Source organism: Stegostoma tigrinum, chromosome 37 (assembly GCF_030684315.1).
Source record: "Stegostoma tigrinum isolate sSteTig4 chromosome 37, sSteTig4.hap1, whole genome shotgun sequence".
NCBI lineage: Eukaryota > Metazoa > Chordata > Chondrichthyes > Orectolobiformes > Stegostomatidae > Stegostoma > Stegostoma tigrinum.
Window position 1 is genome coordinate 1543596 of NC_081390.1, and position 23794 is coordinate 1567389.

A 23794-nucleotide genomic window follows, 5' to 3' on the forward strand; every position below is an offset into this window, starting at 1 on the left:
CACCACTAGTGATTCTACAGATACCACAGAACTCCATATCCAATGTTACAAACCTAGACAATATCCGCATTTGGGATGACCAATAACAAGATATATTCAGGTCACAAGTGCAAAACAATAACCATCTCCATTAAGGGATACTCTTAGCATTGTGCCTTGGTGTTGCTATTAAAAGTCATCATTAAATCTTCAACTATCAACACACTGGGGGTTACCACTGACCAGAAACTCAACTGGACTAGCCATACATAAGTTGCAGCAACAGAGACATATCAGAAGCTCAGAATTCTGCAGCAACTCATCACCTGCCTTCCCAAAGCCAGTGCACCACTTACAAAGCTTATGTCAGGACAGTGATGGAGTACTCCCTAGTTTCCTAGAATACCATAATTCCTAGAAGCACTTAAGCTTGACAGCACCCAGGACTAAAGCAGCTGCCACCTGACGGGCACAACGTCCTCAAACATTAACACCCTCAACTGCGGCACGGTGGCTCAGTGGTTAGCATTGCAGCCTCACAACACTAGGGACCTGGGTTCAATTCCAGCCTCGGGCAACTGTCTGTGCAGTTTGCACATTCTCCCCATCAGCGTGGGTTTCCTCCGGGTGCGCCGGTTTCCTCCCACAGTCCAAAGATGTGCAGGCTAGGTGGATTGGCCATGCTAAATTGCCTGTAGTATTCAAGGGTGTGTCGGTTATAGGGGGACGGGGATGGGTCTGCGTGGGATGCGCCAAAGGGCAGTGTGGACTTGTTGGGCCGAAGCACCTGTTTCCACACTGTTACGAATCTAACCTAAACTACCAATGCTCAGCAGAAGTAGTGAATTCCATAAGATGCACAGCAGAAGGTCAAAAGATTCCTTAGACAGCACTTTCCAGACATAGGAGGATGAGGGCACATACATGGGAACACCAACACCTGCAAGTTTCCAAGCATCCCAGCATCAGATATGGAAATGCACTGTTGTTACTTCAATGTTGCTGGATCAAAATTGTGGAACTCCCTCCCCAGTGGTGTACCTGCACCAAACGGACTGCAGCAGTTCAAGGTAGCAGCACATCACCGTTTCCTCAGGGGCAACTAGGAATGGATAATAAATGCTGGCCTAACAAAGTGTGTTAAAATTCATCTCGATGAAGGAAACACAGGTAGGAAAGGCTTGCAGATGCTCGGAGTATAAATTCAAGACTTTGGGACTACAAGATGGCTCCAGTCCCTTGGTGATTGCCTCACTGTCATCAGCTTGTTTTGGTATGAGCAAGTTATCATGAAGCCCAGGACAGAACAAGCCTGTGATGCAGGAGAACCTCTCGACACATTCTGTCCACTCTCCCTTCAGTGTGCTGACATATCCTCTCATATGCACACCGATTTAATTTACTCTGGGAATTTTCGTAGGTTATGGAGGCTAATTTACCTACTGACTACATGCTCTGAAAGGGAGTTATGAATATCAGTTTGCAAGGACAAATTTATTAAGAGTAATGTGGACAGTTTAAAACTGTGAATGACAATATTACAAATGAAAACAATGAAATGACAGGCACAGTAAATAATTATATTAGTATTAGTACTTCCAGATGGGAAAGAGGATAGCAGCATGCTGTCATCAAGGAAATTAATAATAAGTCAGTGAAAGGGAATTATCAAAATTAATGTGTATCTATAGTAGAATAGAAAATACCAGTTCTAAACACTGGCAAATCTCCAGAACTGGATAATTTTCATCCCAGAGTTTATAAGCAAGAACACTGAAGCTATCCAATGCTTTTAAAGAAAATCATTTTTAACAAAGTCCTCAATGTGGATTTCTCAGATAGGACAATTATTGAACTAATAACCATAAAGGTAGAGAAAGATTAGATGTTAATTGCATGAAAGAAAGTTATTAAAATAACTAAAAGCAGAGCAAATAAATGGAATGTGGGTAGATTGCTCATACACAAGATGATATTGGTATATTCTTTGGGTGATTTAACCATCGGTTTTGATTTCGGAGGACCATGCTTAACTTCAGTCAAAATCACAAACTACAAAATAAAAGTAATTTTGTTTGTTTTATTTTACTCTGAAAAAACATACAAATAAAGAGAAACTGACTGTGTGTTGCTAAAATGCAAAGACAGAGACCATGGCATGAATGGTCAGCATTAACAAATGATTTCCACCCAAAGTGCTAACTTGCCTTTTGATTTAATTGTATTCCCAGTATTTTCTAGCTGTAATTGTAAAAAATAAAATAAACAATACTTACGGAATACGACATTGCGATTTTTGTGTTTGGCACCAACTTGACTTTTCCCTCACTGGTCAAGTTCACATCTACAATTCGATTGCCATTATAGCCAATCTCAAGTTTTTTGTAAGTCCAGAGGAAATGATCCTCTCCGTTTTCATCGGCTTCACCAACGATTCCTGCACGCAACGTGAAATGCGTTGTATCATATAGCTTAACAAAAAAGTACCTTCTTTTCTGGAAACTTTGGAATTTCATCAACATTTAATAGTGCTTTCTCATGTATAACCAATGCACAATGTTAAGTGAGCAAGGGAACCTCCTAGCATAACACGAAGCTTACAGACAATAAATACAAAGTCCAGCAGCATATGTTATGATAATACACCTGAGTGCAGACAGCTGCTGGACAACCAGAAGTGGTTTCATTACAATAGGCAATGGATAGAAAAATCAAAATCAAACAAAATACAACAAATTTCCAGCCTACTTGCTGGTCAGTGGCACAAGTGGATAATTGAAGATCAGGGTGGGCTTAACTATGAATCAAAAGCTTTTCAATACTCATTGAACCCAACTGCAGCAAGTTAATACTAACAATAGATCACAGCAGATTGGTGCATTGTGTACACTTATCCAATGCCTCTTCTGCATTCAAATGTAACATTTTTAACTAATGTTGTGTTCACAAACAAGTGGCTTAGTCAAAAGATAAAGCTGACACCAACAATCTAAATCAATGAACTGCTTTTCATTTTGCATGCAGAATGGCATCCACCAAACCACTATTTCAAATACTGAAATGCTTAGAAAGATGAGACGTTATGCATGAATATTTGAGATTTCCAACAATTAAAGATGTATCAGGAGGCAGCAAGTGAAATTACCATAATTGCAATGGCACTATACACCCAACAGACTATTCTTCCCACTGAGACTAATCCAGTCTCTCAGCTGGCTGCCATTCGTCATATCCTGTACCACATCCTGCAATGTATTTAATTAATTAAATTACCATGCATACAGCAAAAAAAAACAACTAGAAACAGTCAGCATAAAATTCATTGGGAATGATCTTGTTCCATAAATGTTAAAGAATTCTTTGAAGAAGTAACATAAAATGGGGTGACAGCAGTGAATGATGTCTACCTGGACTGTAGAAAAATCTTTGACAAATAAGGTGGCTTTTTGGTTAAAGTTACAAAACAGGGAATTTATAATGAGGGGAGCAAACAACTAAGAGGTGGTGGGAAGTGTCAGGGGTGAATCTTCAAAATAGTTGGAAGTGCTGTCCACCCATGTTCAAATCTATATTTACTTGTGTTCCGTATGTAACTTACAGAATATAGGCTGAGTGGATAGAGTCAAAATTTGTTGATAAAGGGAGTTATAGATAAGTATTACTGAAAAAAATTAAAATCCATAAAATTTCTTTATCTTGCATTCACTAGGACAGGCTGCAAAAACAAAAAAAACTCTTCAAACAGAACATCAATTTACTGTTCAGAGGAAGGGTGTTGATTGGTTGGCAAGTGGACTCTAGCAGAGATATTGCCATTGAAAATTCATCAACGCATCCGAAAGTCAGAATCATACAGCATGGAAACAAACCCTTGAGTCCAGTGTTTGCACCCACATCCTTCTAAGCCATTCCTATCCATACATCCATCCATCCATGAGTGAATGGAGCAAGGACACAGGAGATAGACTGGGGGAAAGTAGCTGAACAATGAGAAGACATATTTAAAGGGAAAAGTGAGGAGAGAGGAAGGTGGGGTTGAAGTAGATGGCAAGTCATGAAGAATGGGGGGTTGCAAAATGGAAAAATCAATCAATCTTCAGCATGCCTTGTGAAACATCATTTATTAAACTCAACTCCAATAGTCACTTACCCCAAATTGGTAAATCATCGATGTACATCTGGTACCAGTAGTGGTTCTTGATGGCATAAACAAAAGCATCCCGTTTTTGCTTATCCAGCTCAATTTCACAGTAAGTACTCTGCATGACATCCTCTAGATAAAAACAATGCAAGATTAAATACTATCGCAAACATAGCAGGACAGAAATATTAAACTGGATGACTTTATACACTTTTAGCACTTTCTATGTTTTTATCTTTATGATCCTCATATACCAGAGTTTCATTTTCAACATTCTGGACCTAACAGGTTCCTCCATGATTCCAAATACAAGTTTGATTGACCACGAAAAAAAATCAGTCATAAATTTCTCATGATAATCCTGAAAGCCTGATCCCTCATTCTGAGACCATGATCTTCTTCCTCAAAACTTGCAAGTTCACCTAAGTGAACATTAACTATTTCTCCCTCAACAGATGCTGCATGACCAGACTTGTTCCAGCAGTTGCTTCTTTTATTTCAGATTTCCAGCACTAACTTTTTGATTTTGATTTTGAAGATCAAAAGCTAGCTGCAATTGATCTGTGCTGCTGCTTTTCACCTCTGGGATCTGAATTCACATCTAACTTAAAATAAAATGTTCATTCATGTAACTCTATGCTTCAAAATAAACATCTACAGCAGAAAAAAACTACGAACACTTCCATTAACAGCATCGCTGTTGCTTAACAAGTAGGGTTGATTGGTCATGGGCAGGAATATCGAATACAAAAGGAAGGTGACCATAAGATTCGCAAAATGATGGAACTTAGGGTACTCTTCAAAGTTAGGATAGGATAAAGGCCAGAAGATTTCAGAAAGAAATTGCAGTCCAAGGGCTACAACCTCTTAGCATTCATTCAGTATTGATTGTAGGGGTAGTTACACACTGGATTAAATCAGTAGCAATCACAAACTAAGATGTAAATGAAAAATGTTTTGGGGCTGAGTGGAGTGCTTTAGTGTTTGCATTGACAGGGTTTTAAGCACTGACCAAAACGGTTCAGGACAAGGTCACATATGAGTCACAGGTAGATAGGAGAGTGAAGAAGCCATTGGTACACTTGCCATTATTGGTCAGTGCATTGAGTATAGTAGTTGGGAGGTTATGTAGTGGCTGTACAAGATATTGGTTCGGCCACTTTTGGAACACTGAGTACAATTCTGGTTTCCCTGCTATAGAAAGGATGTTATGAAACTTGGAAGGGTACACAAAAGATTTACAAGCGTGTTGCCAAGGTAGGACGGTTCATGCTATAAAGGGGAGGCAAAATAGGCTGGGGCTACTTTACTGGAACAGAGGCTGTTGGGTGACCTTACAGAGTTTCAAAATCATGAGGGGCACACATAGGTTATATAGGCAAGGTCTTTTCCCTGGGGTGGGAAATTCTAAAACGAGGGGGCATAGGTTTGAGGTGAGAGGAAAATATTTAAAAGGTACCTAAGCGGCAACTTTTTTCTTGCAGAGGATAGCGGGTGTATGGAATGAGTGGTCAGAAGAAGTGGTGGAGGCTGGTACAATTACAACATTTAAAAGGCACCCGGATGCGTATATGAATAGGAAGGGTTGAGGGATCTTTGCCAAATGCTGGCAAATGGGACTAGATTAATTGAGGACGTCTGGTCAGAATGGATGAGTTTCACGGAAGAGTATGTTTCTGTGCTGTACATCTCTATAATTATGATGTACTACTGGATTCAGTCTCAGCAGCCAAAGGGAATGGAGTCGTTGCAATGGTGTGGAATGTCTGATGACGACGATACACGGTAATTTTGTTCTTGACAATTGGACTGGAGTGTGTTCTGGCTTAACCACAATATTATATAGTCAGATAGTGAAGTGTTTAGTTGGTACAGCACTTGCTTAAGGGCGGCAGCTGCAGGGTTACAATGAACATTATACAGTCAGAATAATATAGTATGGAGCCCTTCGGTCTAAACTCATCCATTCTGACCAAGGTGCCCACTCAGCTAATGCCAATTGCCCGCATTTGGTCCATATCCCTTTAATCCCTTCCCATCCATGTACCCATCCAAATTTTTTAAATGTTGCTATTACATCTACCTCAACCACTTTCTCTGGCAGCCCATTCCACATAATCACCACTGTGTATGTGAAGTTGTCATCCCTCAGGTCCTTCTAAACCTATACCCCTCTCACCTTAAACCTATGCCCTCTAGTTTTCAAGTACCCATCCCTTGCATTCATTTAATCTAAGCCCTTCAAGATTTTATACACCTCAATAACGTCACCTCTCATTCTCCTACATTCCAAGGAATAAAGTCCTATCCGGACGAATCTCTCCCTACAACTCAGGTCTACTAGTCCTGGCAACGTTCTCGTAAATCTTCTTTGCACACTTTCCAGCTTAAATGTGACTTTCGTTTATCAGCGTAACCAAAACTGTACACAATACTCCAAGTGCAGTCTCACCAACAACTCACATAACTGTAACATAACACTCCAACTCCTATACTCAATGTCTCGGCTGATGAAGGCCAGCAGGCTAAATGCCATCTTTACCACCCTGCCCACCTGACAATGCTTTCAATAAGAGATAATGGGAACTGCAGATGCTGGAGAATTCCAAGATAATAAAATGTGAGGCTGGATGAACACAGCAGGCCAAGCAGCATCTCAGGAGCACAAAAGCTGATGTTTCAGGCCTAGACCCTTCATCAGAGAGGGGGATGGGGAGAGGGAACTGGAACAAATAGGGAGAGAGGGGGAGGCGGACCGAAGATGGAGAGAAAAGAAGATAGGTGGAGAGAGTATAGGTGGGGACGTAGAGAGGGGATAGGTCAGTCCAGGGAAGACGGACAGGCCAAGGAGGTGGGATGAGGTTAGTAGGTAGATGGGGGTGCGGCTTGGGGTGGGAGGAAGGGATGGGTGAGAGGAAGAACCGGTTAGGGAGGCAGAGACAGGTTGGACTGGTTTTGGGATGCAGTGGGTGGCGGGGGAGGGGGGAAGAGCTGGGCTGGTTGTGTGGTGCAGTGGGGGGAGAGGACGAACTGGGCTGGTTTAGGGACGCAGTAGGGGAAGGGGAGATTTTGAAACTGGTGAAGTCCACATTGATACCATTAGGCTGCAGGGTTCCCAGGCGGAATATGAGTTGCTGTTCCTGCAACCTTCGGGTGGCATCATTGTGGCACTGCAGGAGGCCCATGATGGACATGTCATCTAGAGAATGGGAGGGGGAGTGGAAATGGTTTGCGACTGGGAGGTGCAGTTGTTTGTTGCGAACTGAGCGGAGGTGTTCTGCAAAGCGGTCTCCAAGCCTCCGCTTGGTTTCCCCAATGTAGGGGGCGCCACACCGGGTACAGTGGATGTAGTATACCACATTGGCAGATGTGCAGGTGAACCTCTGCTTAATGTGGAATGTCATCTTGGGGCCTGGGATAGGGGTGAGGGAGGAGGTGTGGGGGCAAGTGTAGCATTACCTGCGGTTGCAGGGGAAGGTGCCGGGTGTGGTGGGGTTGGAGGGCAGTGTGGAGTGAGCAAGGGAGTCACGGAGAGAGTGGTCTCTCCGGAAAGCAGACAGGGGTGGGGATGGAAAAATGTCTTGGGTGGTGGGGTCGGATTGTAAATGGCGGACCACTTCCTACAGACTAAAGGGGTGGCCATGGGCACCCGCACGGGCCCCAGCTATGCCTGCCTCTTTGTAGGTTACGTGGAACAGTCCCTCTTCCGCACCTACACAGGCCCCAAACCCCACCTCTTCCTCCGGTACATTGATGACTGTATCAGCGCCGCCTCTTGCTCCCCAGAGAAGCTCAAACAGTTCATCCACTTCACCAACACCTTCCACCCCAACCTTCAGTTCACCTGGGCCATCTCCAGCACATCCTCACCTTCCTAGACCTCTCAGTCTCCATCTTTGGCAACCAGCTTGTAACTGATGTCCATTTCAAGCCCACCGACTCCCACAGCTACCTAGAATACACCTCCTCCCACCCACCCACCTACAAAAATTCTATCCCCTATTCCCAATTCCTCCGCCGCATCTGCTCCCACGATAAGACATTCCACTCCCGCACATCCCAGATGTCCCCTGCCACAACCGCCCCAAGAGGATCCCCCTTGTTCTCACATAGCACCCTACCAACCTCCGGATACAACGCATCATCCTCCGACACTTCCGCCATTTACAATCCGACCCCACCACCCAAGACATTTTTCCATTCCCACCCCTGTCTGCTTTCCGGAGAGACCACTCTCTCCGTGACTCCCTTGTTCGCTCCACACTGCCCTCCAACCCCACCACACCCGGCACCTTCCCCTGCAACCGCAGGAAATGCTACACTTGCCCCCACACCTCCTCCCTCACCCCTATCCCAGGCCCCAAGATGACATTCCACATTAAGCAGAGGTTCACCTGCACATCTGCCAATGTGGTATACTGCATCCACTGTACCCGGTGTGGCTTCCTCTACATTGGGGAAACCAAGCGGAGGCTTGGGGACCGCTTTGCAGAACACCTCCGCTCAGTTCGCAACAAACAACTGCACCTCCCAGTCGCAAACCATTTCCACTCCCCCTCCCGTTCTCTAGATGACACGTCCATCATGGGCCTCCTGCAGTGCCACAATGATACCACCCGAAGGTTGCAGCAACAGCAACTCATATTCCGCCTGGGAACCCTGCAGCCTAATGGTATCAATGTGGACTACTTCACTTTCAAAATCTCCCCTTCCCCTACTGCATTCCTAAACCAGCCCAGTTCGTCCCCTCCCCCCACTGCACCACACAACCAGCCCAGCTCTTCCCCCCCACCCACTGCATCCCAAAACCAGTCCAACCTGTCTCTGCCTCCCTAACCGGTTCTTCCTCTCACCCATCCCTTCCTCCCACCCCAAGCCGCACCCCCATCTCCTACCTACTAACCTCATCCCACCTCCTTGACCTGTCCGTCTTCCCTGGACTGACCTATCCCCTCCCTACCTCCCCACCTATCTTCTTCTCTCCATCTTCGCTCCACCTCCCCCTCTCTCCCTATTTATTCCAGTTCCCTCTCCCCATCCCCCTCTCTGATGAAGGGTCTAGGCCCGAAACATCAGCTTCCTGAGACACTGCTTTCAATAAACTATGTGCTTGTGCTCCAAGGTCCCTGTGTTTCACAGCACTCCTCAGGACATTACCATTTACTTTAAAAGTCCTTGGTTTGACTTTCTGAAGTGCAACACCTCACACTTACCTGGATTGAGCTGCATTTGCCAATCCTCAGCACATTTCCCCATCTGATCAAGATCCCTCTGTATTCTTTGCTAACCTTCCTCACTCTCAACGATACCTTCGGATTTTGTATCATCCACAAAACTTACTAACCATGCCTTGTACATTCATAACAAATAACAAAGGTCCCAGAACTGACCAATTTGGCACACCACTTCTCCAGTCTGAGAAACAAACTTAACCATCACCCTCTTCTTCCTACCACTGAGCCAATTTTGAATCCAATTAGCCAGCTTTCACTGGATTCCATGCCACCTAACCTTCACAACTAGCCTGCCATGTGGGACCTTGAAGTCTGTATAGACAACATCAAATGCCCTACCCTCATCCATCCTCTTGTTTACCTCTTTGAAAAACTCTAAAAGATTTGTCAGACATGACCTCCCACAAACAAATCCATGCTGACTATCCCTAATCAGATCTTGACTATCCAAATGTTGGTTGATCCTGTCCCTAGTCACCCATGCCATCCAAGGATGGACTTGATCAGGCCCAGGGGATTTATCTACATAAGGCGCTTTAAGGCTACAAGTACCTTCTCATTGGTAATGTGTATGCAGTCTAAAACATCCCCGCTTATTTCCCTTATTTCCTTAGAATCCATGATTCTCTCCTCTGCAAACACTGAGAGAAATATTCATTGAAAGTCTCCCCCAGCTCCTGTAGCTCCACACATAAGACAGCCATACTGATCTATAAGGGGGCCTATTCTCTCCCCAGCCACCCTTTTACTCTTACCATAGCTACATAACCTCTTGGAGTTATCTTTAATCTTATCTGCCAGTTTCATCTCATACCTTTTCGGTCTTCTGATTTCCCTCTTAAGTGTGCTCCTCCATTTTTTATAATCAAAGGATCCACTTGAGCCCAATAGCTTAAACTCAATGTATGCTGCCTTCTTTTACCTGACCAGAGCCTCCATATCCCTCACCATCCTCTGATCTCCAACACTAAATGTTGTCAACATGCATTGAAGCTTGAGTAAATGAAAATTTTATGAATCAAATCATGGTGACATTAGAACTGAACCTCAATTACGTTGAGCTGACTACCTTCTCCTCCTGCACATGCACATGCACATGTAGAATTACATGTAGTTACTGGCTACATTTATTGACTGACTGGAAAGAACGAAAGGAGAGTCTGCACCACAGAAATAAGTGACAGAGGAGAGGGCATGGAGAATGGAGTGACTGTAAAGCTGCTGAGAGGGACAACATGGTGCTATTACACCAATGCAGCCTGAAATACTGGTATTGACATGGATTAATTTTTAACGATCATGTTATATATAATATATAGCTGTTAAACCTTGTAATCCCTCACTGCCCTAATCCCAATTTCATCAAATTACTAACATAATAACTGTCCTCAGACCAGTCAACCCTCAACCTCTTCTGTACTTTCTTAATGCCAAAAAATTTGGCAACTTGGGCGGCACAGTGGCTCAGTGGCTAGCACTGCAGCCTCACAGCACCAGGGACCCGTGTTCGATTCCAGCCTCGGGCAACTGTCTGTGCGGAGTTTGCACATTCTCCCTGTGTCTGCGTGGGTTTCCTCCAGGTGCTCCAGTTTCCTCCCACAGTCCAAAGATATGCAGACTAGGTGGATTGGCCATGCTAAGTTGTCCATAGTGTTCAGGGGTGTGTGGGTTATAGGGGGATAGGTCAGTGGGATGCTCCAAGAGGCAGTGTGGACTTGTTGGGCCGAAGGGCCTGTTTCCACACTGTAGGGAATCAATCTAATCTAATTAAAATTTAAGTCTTGAACACATTTAAATCCCAAATGGCTAACTTTTTCTTCTGAGACTGTGATCCTGCATTCCAGAATATTCAGCCTGATGCTCACCTTTTCAAAACTCTCTCCCCATCTCTCCTGTTTAAACTTTACAAGAATACTTCATGCCAATGAGATCATCTCTTGTTCTACTAAACTTCAGGAAATACCAGCCTAATTTATTCCATTTCTCTTCTGAAAGACACTCATACCAGGGAATCAATCTAGTGAACTTTCATTTCACTCCTTCCAAGCATGGATGCCTTTCCAGTATGAAAAGTGCACAGAGTACTCAGGTATGGCCACAAAGTTTGGTATGAAGTAAATCAAGACTTTTCATTCTTCACAAAATCTGTGCACACTCAATAACTTCACTATTTTTGCAGTCCTTTAAGATTGTTCCAATCAGTTTGGATGGTATCGCACCATCCTTTGGACAAAAGGCAATCACATCGTGCTTTTCAAACTGCATCCATATGCCCATCTCTTGCACCAGACTATACCCTCCAAAACTCTTTCTCTTACTGCAGATTATACTTCCCATGATTTGCATCATCTACAAATTTTAAATTTGTACCCTATGCTGTTAAATCTAAGCCATCAAGAAACATCAAGAACAGCAGTGGTCACATCTCTAGAACTCTTATTGGTCCACAGTTGTCCTCTGCTGCCATTCGAGTATTTGAGGATTTGAGGATTGGCATTTTGTTGCCAGAATCTTCACAAGTTCTATCCTTCAGCAACCCATGATGCAGCTCATAAAAAGCACTGGCGTCTATATTTTCAAATATTCCATTAAGGCTACCATTGCCTTTCCTCTTCCGAAAGCCATTTAGCTACCCTCCATCTGAAGTGCTTACCTGATTAATTTTAAATCTAATTCAAAGAGTCATGCACACATATCAACTGCCGCTGATCAAGGATAGTGACATTAGGGAATTGAGCTGCACTTCCTGAGGCAGTTTTGCAGCACCAAGATGAAGATTCTTCTACAAATTTGACCGGAATTTAATGCATAATTCCAGGAGCTTTGTAAATACACCACATGAATGCAACATTAACATGGTAGCTTGCTTTGAAAAAGCATGAATTTAGAACTCAATATATTCAATTTAGTGATGTTAGAGAAAATTGCCAATATCTCCTAAATTTGCCATTTATTAGTTTGAATTTGGGGATTTCTGCCCTGCTCTTGTAGTTTCACAGTTTAGTATTACAGATATACTTTCATCATAACCTATTGTTACACACTCCATTTTACATCTGAACGTTTCTTCAGTCCTTTCATAAGGTATCAGCAGCTGGTATGGGGAGGTCCAACATAGCTAGACACCATTCCTGCATCACATTAGGATCTCATTCTACTAACTATCACAGTTCAAGATAACAGACCACTACAATCTCTACCAGTAACTAGCAGTATGCAATTTTTCTTTATTCCTTCATTAAATATAGGCACTTCAAGAAAGGCCAGAATTTGTGGTACATCCTTAATTGTCCTTGAACTGAGTTAATTTGAGACAGCCATTTCAACGGGCAGTTAACAGAGATCTAAATTGCTGTGCATCTGGAATCACATGTAAAAAAAGCATCCTTACCAAGTCTGATCTACAACAATGATAGCTCCCTGGTCACCAGTGCTAAGACTAACTTTATATTCCAGGTTCATTCATTAGTTTTAAATTCTACAGCGACCATGATATGATTTGAACCTGCGTCCCCAGAGTATTATACTGGTCTCTGGGTTACTAGTTTAGTAACATTCCCACTGGTCTGTAAATGCAAACAACAGCTTACATGTCAAAAATTAATTAAGTCTTCCATTCTATACTGATGAGCAACTCATTCATTCCACACATTTCAAAATGTGCACAATTACCTGTTAAAATAACCTGTTTCTGAACAACAGGATGGTTTGGCTTTCAAGTAGCACTCCAGAGAATTAATCATAAATGTTTAGGATTACACTCCATTACAGTATTGAAATACTGCATGATCTTTTGAGTGAATGCTGAGGCTACACCTGCTCTTTCAGGTGAAATGGAAGGATCTCATGGCACTATGTTCATACTCAAAAGAGTAGATCTCTCCAGCATCCTAGTGAGTATTTATTCCATAATAAATAAGATTAAAAACTAATTATTTGATCATGATCTTACTGCTTCAGTTAGTCCTTGCATTACTACTGTGACTACATTTCAGAAATACTTCTGTAGTGTAAGTGTTTGGCATCATCCAGAAGGCAATGAAATACACAATTTATGTGCTGTTTCTTGATGCCATTTGGGATCAATGCTCAAGTGGTTATTTTGAACTGACAAAGAAGCAACAGATGTAGGGTGGAAGAAACTGTTATTATGTAAATTTGCAGGTCAAAGTGGATCCCATTCAACAAGTGGATTACAAATCAAGTACACAGCCTTGGAATGCTAAAAAGCGGTAATAACTGAATACAATTATGGTACAGAAGAATGGCTGGAATCAATATCAAATACAAAGCAACAGCAAACACAAGGTCAAAGAATATGAGCAAGAATGACAGCTGTAAAAAAAATACACAAAATAGATACAAAATATTCATGATAGATGGAAAATTGGCTGAAGGAAACAGGGTGATGGCAGAGGGGTGTTTCTCTAACGGTTTCCAGTGGTATTCCACAGCACTCCGCGCTGGGCCCCTTCTTTTTTGTAGTGTACATTCATGGCTTGGATGTAAAAGTGGAGACATGGTCAAAAAGTTTGCAATTACCATTAACTCTAAATTATTAATAGTAAAAGAGGATAGCTATAGGAGAATATTAATGGAATGGTCAGCAGGGGAGAACAGTGACAGATGCAATTCAACCTCAAAAAGTGTAAGAATGTATTTGACAGAACTAACAAGAAAAAGGTTTACACCTGTCATATGGCCTTGAAAAGTACTGAGGATCAGAAAGGGACCTTGATGCACATATCTACAGATTCCTGACAATAGCAGGGCAAATAAAGAAGTGGGTTAAGGCATATGGGGCACTTGCTTTTATTAGCTGAGCGTCAGAATATAAGAGCAGGGATTTTACACTGGAACTGAATCAAACACTGGTTAGGCTACAACTGGAGCAGTGAGCGCAATTCTGGTCAACACATTGTTGGAAGAATGTGATTACACTGGAGGAGGTACAAAGGACATTGCTCAGGGTGATGGCTGGGCTAGACGGCCTGCGGGTTAAGGAAAGATGAGATATCAGAGGTTGTTTTCCTTGCAGTAGCAAAGGTTGAGAGATGAGAAGATTTGATAGAGAAGATTTTGCAGAGCATGGACAGTTTGGATACTAAGGTACTAGGTAGAAGGTCAAGAGATTGTAAGAGAAAAAAAAGTCCTCTCTCCCCAAAGAATGCTGGAAGTCTGAATATCTCCGCCTGAACAGTTAGATGAATCAGAAACTCTTGTAACATGTTAGTTGTTTTTAGGTATGTACTGGTGTTCCCTTATCCTCCAATGAAACAACAGCAAGAAAATGGAATTAGTGTAGACAGGCTTTTGTGGGCAGGCATGGAATGGCCTCCTTTTGTGGTGTAAACGATCATGGCTCATGGGTTATGGAGAAGGAAATATGTAATTTAAATTAACACAGAAGACTGCCAAGCCAATTCTTCACAATGTTTAAGAACGCTGAACTGTCCACACCAGAAAAGCTAGATACAATGAGTTAACAGATGTTTGAAAGAGATGCTTACTGTTTCTAAGGGAAGTGTAAAAGGGCACAGAATTAATAACATCAAAGACCTAGATGATATGGGTCCAGGTCACAGGCCAGTACTCTGCAAACACAAATTGTCAACCTTTCCTCCTCCTGATTGGTGGGGACTGTACTCAGTTCCATCAGCCATACAGCCTTTCCTCCAGCCATTTAGTAAGGTCAGGTACAAAACTACAAGATATTCTCCCTATCTGTGGGTTCTTTGGTCATTTTCTGCCTCAACGACAGCCTCCCTTCCAGGATCAGGATTAAGTATGTAATCACATGCTCTATTGTCATAATTGGTTTAACTGGTATTTTACAATCACACATTAGAATAAAAAGCAGCGAGTTCATAATCCTACCTTTAAATTTAATTTCAAGACCACTGAACTCCAGCTCTACTCCTTGAAGAGCTTCTCCTAAGGTTTCATGGTAATGGTTAATCGTCTTTTTTTTCCCAGCACAAAAAGGTAGGGAAAAGTACTTGTACGTTTCTTGTCGATTATGGTAGGGTCCAACAGTGTTCATCCATAAGACTACTTCCTCTTTATCTGCATACTGGGAAAAAAAAATAAAGTCAGAAGATTAAAGTTAGCAACAGTTCAGACGTAATGTAGGCTAATCCAACAAATAGATTCGCCAATTCAAAGATTCAATTACAGTGGACATTTTGACTAAAACACTGCAGGAAATTTTGAAAAATAAAATTCCTCAAATAAGTGTTATCTAGTGGAGAAAGGTAAATTAACCACTTTAAAGGGAATGTCTTTTAGAGGTGGCATTTGCCAATAAGCTGTAAAGAAGCTAAGTTAGGACCGTGAGGTATCATCACTACGGTTGGTAGGAGAGAAACAAGCAAGAAGGGTTTCTCCAAGTTGCAGACCTTTTGGTCCATGTACCTTGGATAACAATTGGAGTACTATTTAGAATATTAATTGGGAGCAAAATCTTGCAACTTACCATTCCATTCAATTACTGTTACCTCAGAAAACAGATTTCCAACATTTACACAAATATATCAAACAGCTTCTAATGCCAAAATACATCTATATGTATACTACCAAGCCTTAGCGATATAACCTTCAGGGTAGGCAGAGTGTCATCCACCTGCCAGTTGTCATTTCTTTGCTCTGACTATCTCTTTGTTCCATTACTGCCGCCTTTCATTAAACAGCTCAAATACAACTTGGGAGTCATAGAACATAGAACAATACAGCGCAGAACAGCCCTTCGGCTCTCAATGTTGCGCCAACCTGGCGATTTAATAGAGACATACAAGATGATCAGAGGATTAGATAGGGTGGGCAGTGAGAGTCTTTTTCCAAGGATGATGACTTCAGCTTGTACAAGGGGGCATAGCTACAAAGTGGGGGGTGATAGATTTGAGACAGATGTCAGAGGCAGGTTCTTTACCCAGAGAGTGGTAAGGGCATGGAACGCCCTGCCTGCCAAAGTAGTTAACTCAGTCACATTAGGGGCATTTATACAGTCCCTGGGTAAGCATATGGATGATGATGGGATAGTGCAGGGGGATGGGCACTGAATCAAAACTGAACTAGACCAGCCATATAAATGGTAATGCCATTGAATGTTCAAGGGTGGTGGGTAGATTGTCTCTTATTGGAAGTAGTCTTTGCCTGGCATTTGAGTAAGATGAATGTCACATGCCAGTTGTCACCCAAGCCTGGATACTGTCCAGGTCTTGTTGCAGTTGAAAATGGACAGCTTCAGTATCTAAGAAGTCGGAAATAATGCTGAATATTATGCATTGGTCATCAAATGTCCATTCTTTTGACCTTATAATGGAGGAAAGGTTATTGATGAAGCAGCTGAAGAGGCCTAGGGCAGTACCCCGAGGAACTCCTGCAGAGATGTCCTGGAGCTGAGATGACTGACCTTCGACAACCACAACCATCTGCCTATATGCAGTAGAGGGTTTGTTCCTTGATTCCCATTGACTCCAGTTTGAATAAGGCTCACTGATACCACACTTGGTTGAATGTGGCCATGATGTTTGGGGAAGCAACTGCTGCTTGTTAGCACTGTTGATGCCACCTTCCATCACTTTACTGATGATTAAGAATACACCGATGGAGTGGTAATTGGCCAGGTTGGATTTTTCTTGCTTTTTGTGCACAAAATAAACCTGAGCAATTTTCCATATAACTGGATTGATGCCAGCATTGTAACTGTGCTGGAAGAGCTTAGCAAGGGGATGCAAGTTCTAAAGCACAAGTCTTCAGTATTATTGCCAGAATGTTGTCAGGACCCATAACATTAGCAGTATCCTGTGCCTCCAACTTTGTTTTGATATCATATGGAATGAATTGAACTGGCTGAAGACTGGTATCAGTGATGCTGGGGACTTCCGGGCCAGGCAGGTATTAAGCAAAAAAATCTGTCACTGTCTTATTGCTAAAGTCTGACTCTGCGCAAACCATATGAGTACTGTAGCAAGGTGTAGAGCTGGATGAACACAGCAGGCCAAGCAGCATCATAGGAGTAAGAAAGCTGACGTTTTGGGCCTAGACCCTTCTTCAGAAAGACCCTTATTATCTCAGACTCTCCAGCATCTGCAGTTCCTACTATCTCTGACTACTGTAGCATCCTTGTTACATGTTTCAATTTCCTGTTTAATATCATCCTCTACCTTTCTAAATTGTTTCTAGTAGTTACTCTGCAATCAGTAACTCACCACCTGACTTCCCAATGCCTGTCCAGCAAGCCAGCCGCACAATGTAATAGTCATCATCATCAGCGGTCCCTTGCATGTGAAGGAGATTCTCTCCCACTCTCAGGGCAAGTCCGTAGATGACTGCATAAACTGACACAGCTTTCACAGACTCCGTTACACTTGGTGCAGAAGGTGGTCGTGGGAAAGGGTGGGTGGGGCATTGGTGCAGCAGCAAGCTCCTAATGCTGTTTTTGGCTGGTTTCTGTTTTTTCGCGAAGTCATAAGGTTCTTTCCACTTTCCCAGATGCCCCTCCTCCAAGTTGGACAGCCTCAGGCCAATGACTCCCATGTGTCTGTGGGGATGTTGCACTTTGCCAGCGAGGCCTTAATTCACTGATTTGCTTCCTCCGTCCATCTGGGGGTCACCTGCTGTTTCAAAGCTAGAGTACAGCACCTGGTTGGGGAGTCTCATGTCACTCCTGCAGAATTGCTTAACCTTAGAAGACAAAGGGTGGTAGTGGATGGAAAATATTCAACAGGGTACTCAGTTACGAGTGGTGTACCACAAGGATCTGTTCTGGGTCCACTTCTATTTGTGACTTTTGTAAATGATTTGGATGAAGGAGTGGAAGGGTAGATTACTAAGTTCGTGGACAGTACGAAGGTGGGTGAAGTTGTGATAGTGTGGAGGGCTGTTCTAGGTTACAAAGGGACATTGATAGGATGCAAAGCTGGGTTGAGAAGTGCAGACAGATTTTAACCCTGAAAAGTGTGCGGTGGTTTGTTTTGGAAGGACAAACTTGAAAGCAGAATACAGGGTTAACAGAAAGATTCCTGGCAGTGCAGAGGAGCAGAGGGATCTTGGTGTTCATGTCCACAGTTACCTGAAAGCTGCCTCCCAGGTGGAGAGAGGTAAGAGGCATATGGTGTATTAGCTTTCATTAATAGACCATTCCAGGCAACATCCAGGTATATAATCTCTGCACCTTTTCCAATGCCTCCATATCTTTCCTGTATGAAGGGGCATAGTTTTAATGTGAGTGGAGGTAGATATAGGGGAGACAGAGGTAGATTCTTTATTAAAGAGAGTGGTCGGGGCATGGAATGCATTGCCGGGGAGGGTAGTAGAGTCAGCCTCATTAGGGGCATTTAAGCTGCTATTAGATAGGCATATGGATGGTAGTATAACATAGGGGTGGAGATTACATAGACCTTAGACTTAGGGTAAAAGTTTGGCACAACATCGTGGGCCAAAGGTCCTGTACTGTGCCGTACTGTTCCATGTTCTATGGCGTGCCCAGCCCACTGTAGCCGACCACACGTGGTCAGTGCCTTGATGCTGGGGATGTTGGCCTGGTTGAGGATGCTGGTGTTGGTGTGTTTGATGAAATACTATTCACTGCCTGGCAGGATATAGCTCATACACCACTCAAGAAGCTTGACACCATCCAAGAAAAGCAGCCCACTTGATTGGTGCCCCTTCCACCATCTTCAACATTTATTGTTTTACTGCCATTGTGGTCAGTGTGAGTTATCTGTAAGATGCACTGCAGGAACTCATGAAGGCTCCTTTGCCAGCACATTCCAAACTATCAACTTCTATCACCTAAAAGGGCAGTGGCAGGAGATGCATTCGGAACACCACCACCTGCAAGTTCACATTCAAGTCACAAGCCATTCTGATGTGGATTAACAAAGAAAATTACAGCACAGGAACAGGCCCTTCGGCCCTCCAAGCATGCGCCAATCAAGATCCTCTGTCTAACCTGTCATCTGTTTTCTAAGGGTCTGTGTCCATTTGCTCCCCGCCCATCCACGTACCTGTCCAGATACATCTTAAAATGTCTGCGTCTAACACGTCCACTGGCAACACGTTCCAGGCACCCACCACCCTCTGCGTAAAGAACTTTTCATGCATATCTCCCTTAAACTTTCCTCCTCTCACTTTGAACGCATGACCCTTAGTAATTGAGTCCCCCACTCTGGGAAAAAGCTTCTGGCTATCCACCCTGTCTATACCCCTCATGATTTTGTAGACCTCAATCAGGTTCCCCCTCAATCTCCGTCTTTCTAATGAAAATAATCCGAATCTACTCAACCTCTCTTTGTAGCTAGCACCTTCCATACCAGGCAACATCCTGGTGAACCTCCTCTGCATCCTCTCCAAAGCGTCCACACCCTTTTGGTAATGTGGCGAACAGAACTGTACACAGTACTCTAAATGTGGCCGAACCAATTACATTACCATTTGTTCATTGTCAAAATATTGGAGTTGCCATCCTAACAGTACTATGCCTGTTTCAACTCCACTATGGACTGCAGCAATTCAAAGCAGCAGCCAGTCTTCTCAAGGGGGAATTAGGAATTGGCAAGAAACTGACATATTATATGACTCCACATAGTCTGTAACCAAACAAAACAAAAATACCCACAAATGTGTTCTCATCATATCTAAGATAATGGGAACTGCAGATGCTGGAGAATCCAAGATAATAAAATGTGAGGCTGGATGAACACAGCAGGCCCAGCAGCATCTCAGGAGCACAAAAGCTGACATTTCGGGCCTAGACCCTTCATCAGAGAGGGGGATGGGGTGAGGGTTCTGGAATAAATAGGGAGAGAGGGGGAGGCGGACCGAAGATGGAGAGAAAAGAAGATAGGTGGAGAGAGTATAGGTGGGGAGGTAGGGACGGGATAGGTCAGTTCAGGGAAGACGGACAGGTCAAGGAGGTGGGATGAGGTTAGTAGGTAGATGGGGGTGCGGCTTGGGGTGGGAGGAAGGGATGGGTGAGAGGAAGAACAGGTTAGGGAGGCAGAGACAGGTTGGACTGGTTTTGGGATGCAGTGGGTGGAGGGGAAGAGCTGGGCTGGTTGTGTGGTGCAGTGGGGGAGGGGACGAACTGGGCTGGTTTAGGGATGCGGTGGGGGAAGGGGAGATTTTGAAACTGGTGAAGTCCACATTGATACCATTAGGCTGCAGGGTTCCCAGGCGGAATAGGAGTTGCTGTTCCTGCAACCTTCGGGTGGCATCATTGTGGCACTGCAGGAGGCCCATGATGGACATGTCATCTAAAGAATGGGAGGGGGAGTGGAAATGGTTTGCGACTGGGAGGTGCAGTGGTTTGTTGTGAACTGAGCAGAGGTGTTCTGCAAAGCGGTCTCCAAGTCTCCGCTTGGTTTCCCCAATGTAGAGGAGGCCACACCGGGTACAGTGGATGCAGTATACCACATTGGCAGATGTGCAGGTGAACCTCTGCTTAATGTGGAATGTCATCTTGGGGCCTGGGATATGGTTGAGGGAGGTGGTGTGGGGGCAAGTGTAGCATTTCCTGCGGTTGCAGGGGAAGGTGCCGGCTGTGGTGGGGTTGGAGGGCAGTGTGGAGCGAACAAGGGAGTCACGGAGAGAGTGGTCTCTCCGGAAAGCAGACAGGGGTGGGGATGGAAAAGTGTCTTGGGTGGTGGGGTCGGATTGTAGATGGCGGAAGCGTCGGAGGATGATGCGTTGTATCCGGAGGTTGGTGGGGTGGTGTGTGAGAACGAGGGGGATCCTCTTTTGGCGGTTGTGGCGGGGGCGGGGTTTGAGGGACATGTTGCGGGAAATACGGGAGACACGGGAGACGCTGTCAAGGGCGTTCTCGATCACTGTGGGGGGAAAGTTGCGGTCCTTGAAGAACTTGGACATCTGGGATGTGCGGGAGTGGAATGTCTTGTCGTGGGAGCAGATGCGGCGGAGGCGGAGGAAGTGGGAATAGGGGATGGAATTTTTGCAGGAGGGTGGGTGGGAGGAGGTGTATTCTAGGTAGCTGTGGGAGTCGGTGGGCTTGAAATGGACATCAGTTACAAGCTGGTTGCCTGAGATGGAGACAGAGGTCCAGGAAGGTCGCTCTTCCGCACCTACACAGGCCCCAAACCCCACCTCTTCCTCCGGTACATTGATGACTGTATCGGCGCCGCCTCTTGCTCCCCAGAGGAGCTCGAACAGTTCATCCACTTCAACACCTTCCACCCCAACCTTCAGTTCACCTGAGCCATCTCCAGCACATCCCTCACCTTCCTGGACCTCTCAGTCTCCATCTCAGGCAACCAGCTTGTAACTGATGTCCATCAGTTTGCTGAGGTTTTATTCAGAGAAAATCAACACTGGCAAAGGTTTAAAACCAAGAAGTTTGTTGAAAGTTCAATCCAGGATGTAACACTTGAAGAGAATATTGCCCTGACTACATACAGCAAATAAGAACATACAAAAACAAAGACGTATCTGCAGGCACGTGTTGCTCAGCAAAAGTTGTAATCATGCACTTGACAGATTTGCATGCTGCTGCTTTCATGTTCCTTTCAATTTCAATCAGCTCAGAGCTAACAGAATAAACCCATGAGAGCCTAAGAGAAATTGGAAGCAAGCAAATCCCTTCCCGAAAGTCCACAGTATACAGGCCTGCTGTTGGGCTAGGTTCCATTTCAGGATATAAATTTACAGGAGTAAACAATCGTGGATCTACTTAGATCAACTTGCAATAAAGACTAAACCATCAAATCACAGCAACATTAATGAAGTATTTATTCACTTTCTTCCCATACCTGATGCTCAGGGTAATAGCAATGCCATGCCCCACTATATAAAAACTCTCACCAGTACCAGTATGTTAATCCTATTTCTTTTAACAAGACAAAAATCAAACTTCAAAACTCATGATTATTGTAACTAATAAATACTGAAATGTATTGTTTAAAAGTAGACTGCACAATGAATTAATAAGTATTCTATTCACTTTCAGATCTAAAATGTCACATAATTCTCAGTAATCTACAGCTTGTTCAATTTTGTGGTATTCAAAATCTATCAGAAACTAATGGCCCTGAAGGGCATCTCGAAAGTTGTTTAGAAGGTAAATTAATTTGCATTAAACAACTGTCAGGCAGTCCTTATAAAGGTAGCTAGGTTTAAGTCCCACCTGCTCCAGAGGTGCAATAACATCTCTAACAGACTGATTAGACAAAACAGAATGGGTAGATGACATTGTATCACCAAGTCTGGGAAATTTCAGCTTTGATCCACTTCCTTTCTGGGTCTGAGGATAAATTTTCTACAAAGAAAAGAAGCAAAAAATACTATAGATGCTAGAAAGCTGAAATTTAAAACATTAAAAGAATGCTAGGAATACTCTTCAGGTGAAAGAGAGGGTCACATTTGGCTCAAAAGATGCACTTTTTTTTGAACCCTCTATACATCGATGCTGCCCTTCCCCCTAGGGGGCAAACCAGGCTGCCACTGGGAAGCTGGTAAAGGGTTTTAGCGATTTTGAAAGAAATAGACAGCGATTCAGGATGCCACACTACTTGTCACCTCATGGAGGAGGAAAGCGTCGCCTAAACAAAAAACTTTTCAATGCAGCGAATCCTGATGTCCCTCCCTCCTCGACGAAACATCCACTATTTCTCTTCTAGGCAGGAAAAGCCAGGTTCAGAACCATGTCTGAACCCCAGCTGACCGAGACAGCGATATTAAACCTCTGCTAATCCCCTCAGTCACTAGGCAATTAGATTTTCCAAAGCGTAGACACATTTTAATTAAACCCATTGAGGCATTTGGAAAAGGTACTGTACAATGGGCATTTTGGGGTACTGTTCAGAAATGCTTTTGGAATCTGTGAAAAGGAGTGCTTTTAGAATCTAAAGGAATATTTTGGGATAAATGGGATTATATTTTACCATGTTTGAAATCTCTAAAATTGTATGACGTATGAAAGTAAAGCCAAAATAGTCTTACCAGAGCATTGTTCTCTCTTTGGATAGAGAAACAATGCTTCAGGTAAGGACAGAGGTTAAGGAGGGGAGTCATTCATGGCAACCTCAGCTGTGAGGGAATCGAACCCGCCCAGATGGCATAACTCTGCACTGCAAACTGGCCATCCAGAGAACTGAGCTAACTGACCCCATGTTCTCTATGTACATAGTTTGGGTTTAATCTATTTTATGTTTTAATTTCATGAAATCAACTTATTTTACTGTGAAAATCAAATATCTGCCACACTGCATGCTGATGTTTTAATGAGCAGCCATCCCATTAAAATCAAAACAAAACAAATTATGATCTATGAAACCAGATTTCAATCTGGGATCTAACCTAACCAAGTAATACCATAAGCTAGGATCTTAATACTGGCAACTGAAACTAGTCTGTTCTTAACCTCAGTAATATTTGACTGCACATTCAAGGCAGAAACAAAAATCCACATGCTCAATTCAATCCG

The 23794-nt window shown here is 43.6% G+C and overlaps 1 protein-coding gene across 1 annotated transcript in view; it reads right to left on the minus strand.

Annotated features, from left to right (window-relative positions):
* Positions 1–23794, minus strand: part of tm9sf3 (transmembrane 9 superfamily member 3) — a 114895-nt gene that overhangs the window by 69829 nt on the left and 21272 nt on the right. The window contains exons 2-4 of the mRNA XM_048563575.1: positions 15232–15427; positions 4130–4252; positions 2256–2416 (exon numbers count right to left, since the gene is read on the minus strand). Of these exons, the coding sequence (XP_048419532.1) occupies positions 2256–2416; positions 4130–4252; positions 15232–15427 (480 nt within the window). The remainder of the gene's footprint in view (positions 1–2255; positions 2417–4129; positions 4253–15231; positions 15428–23794) is intronic.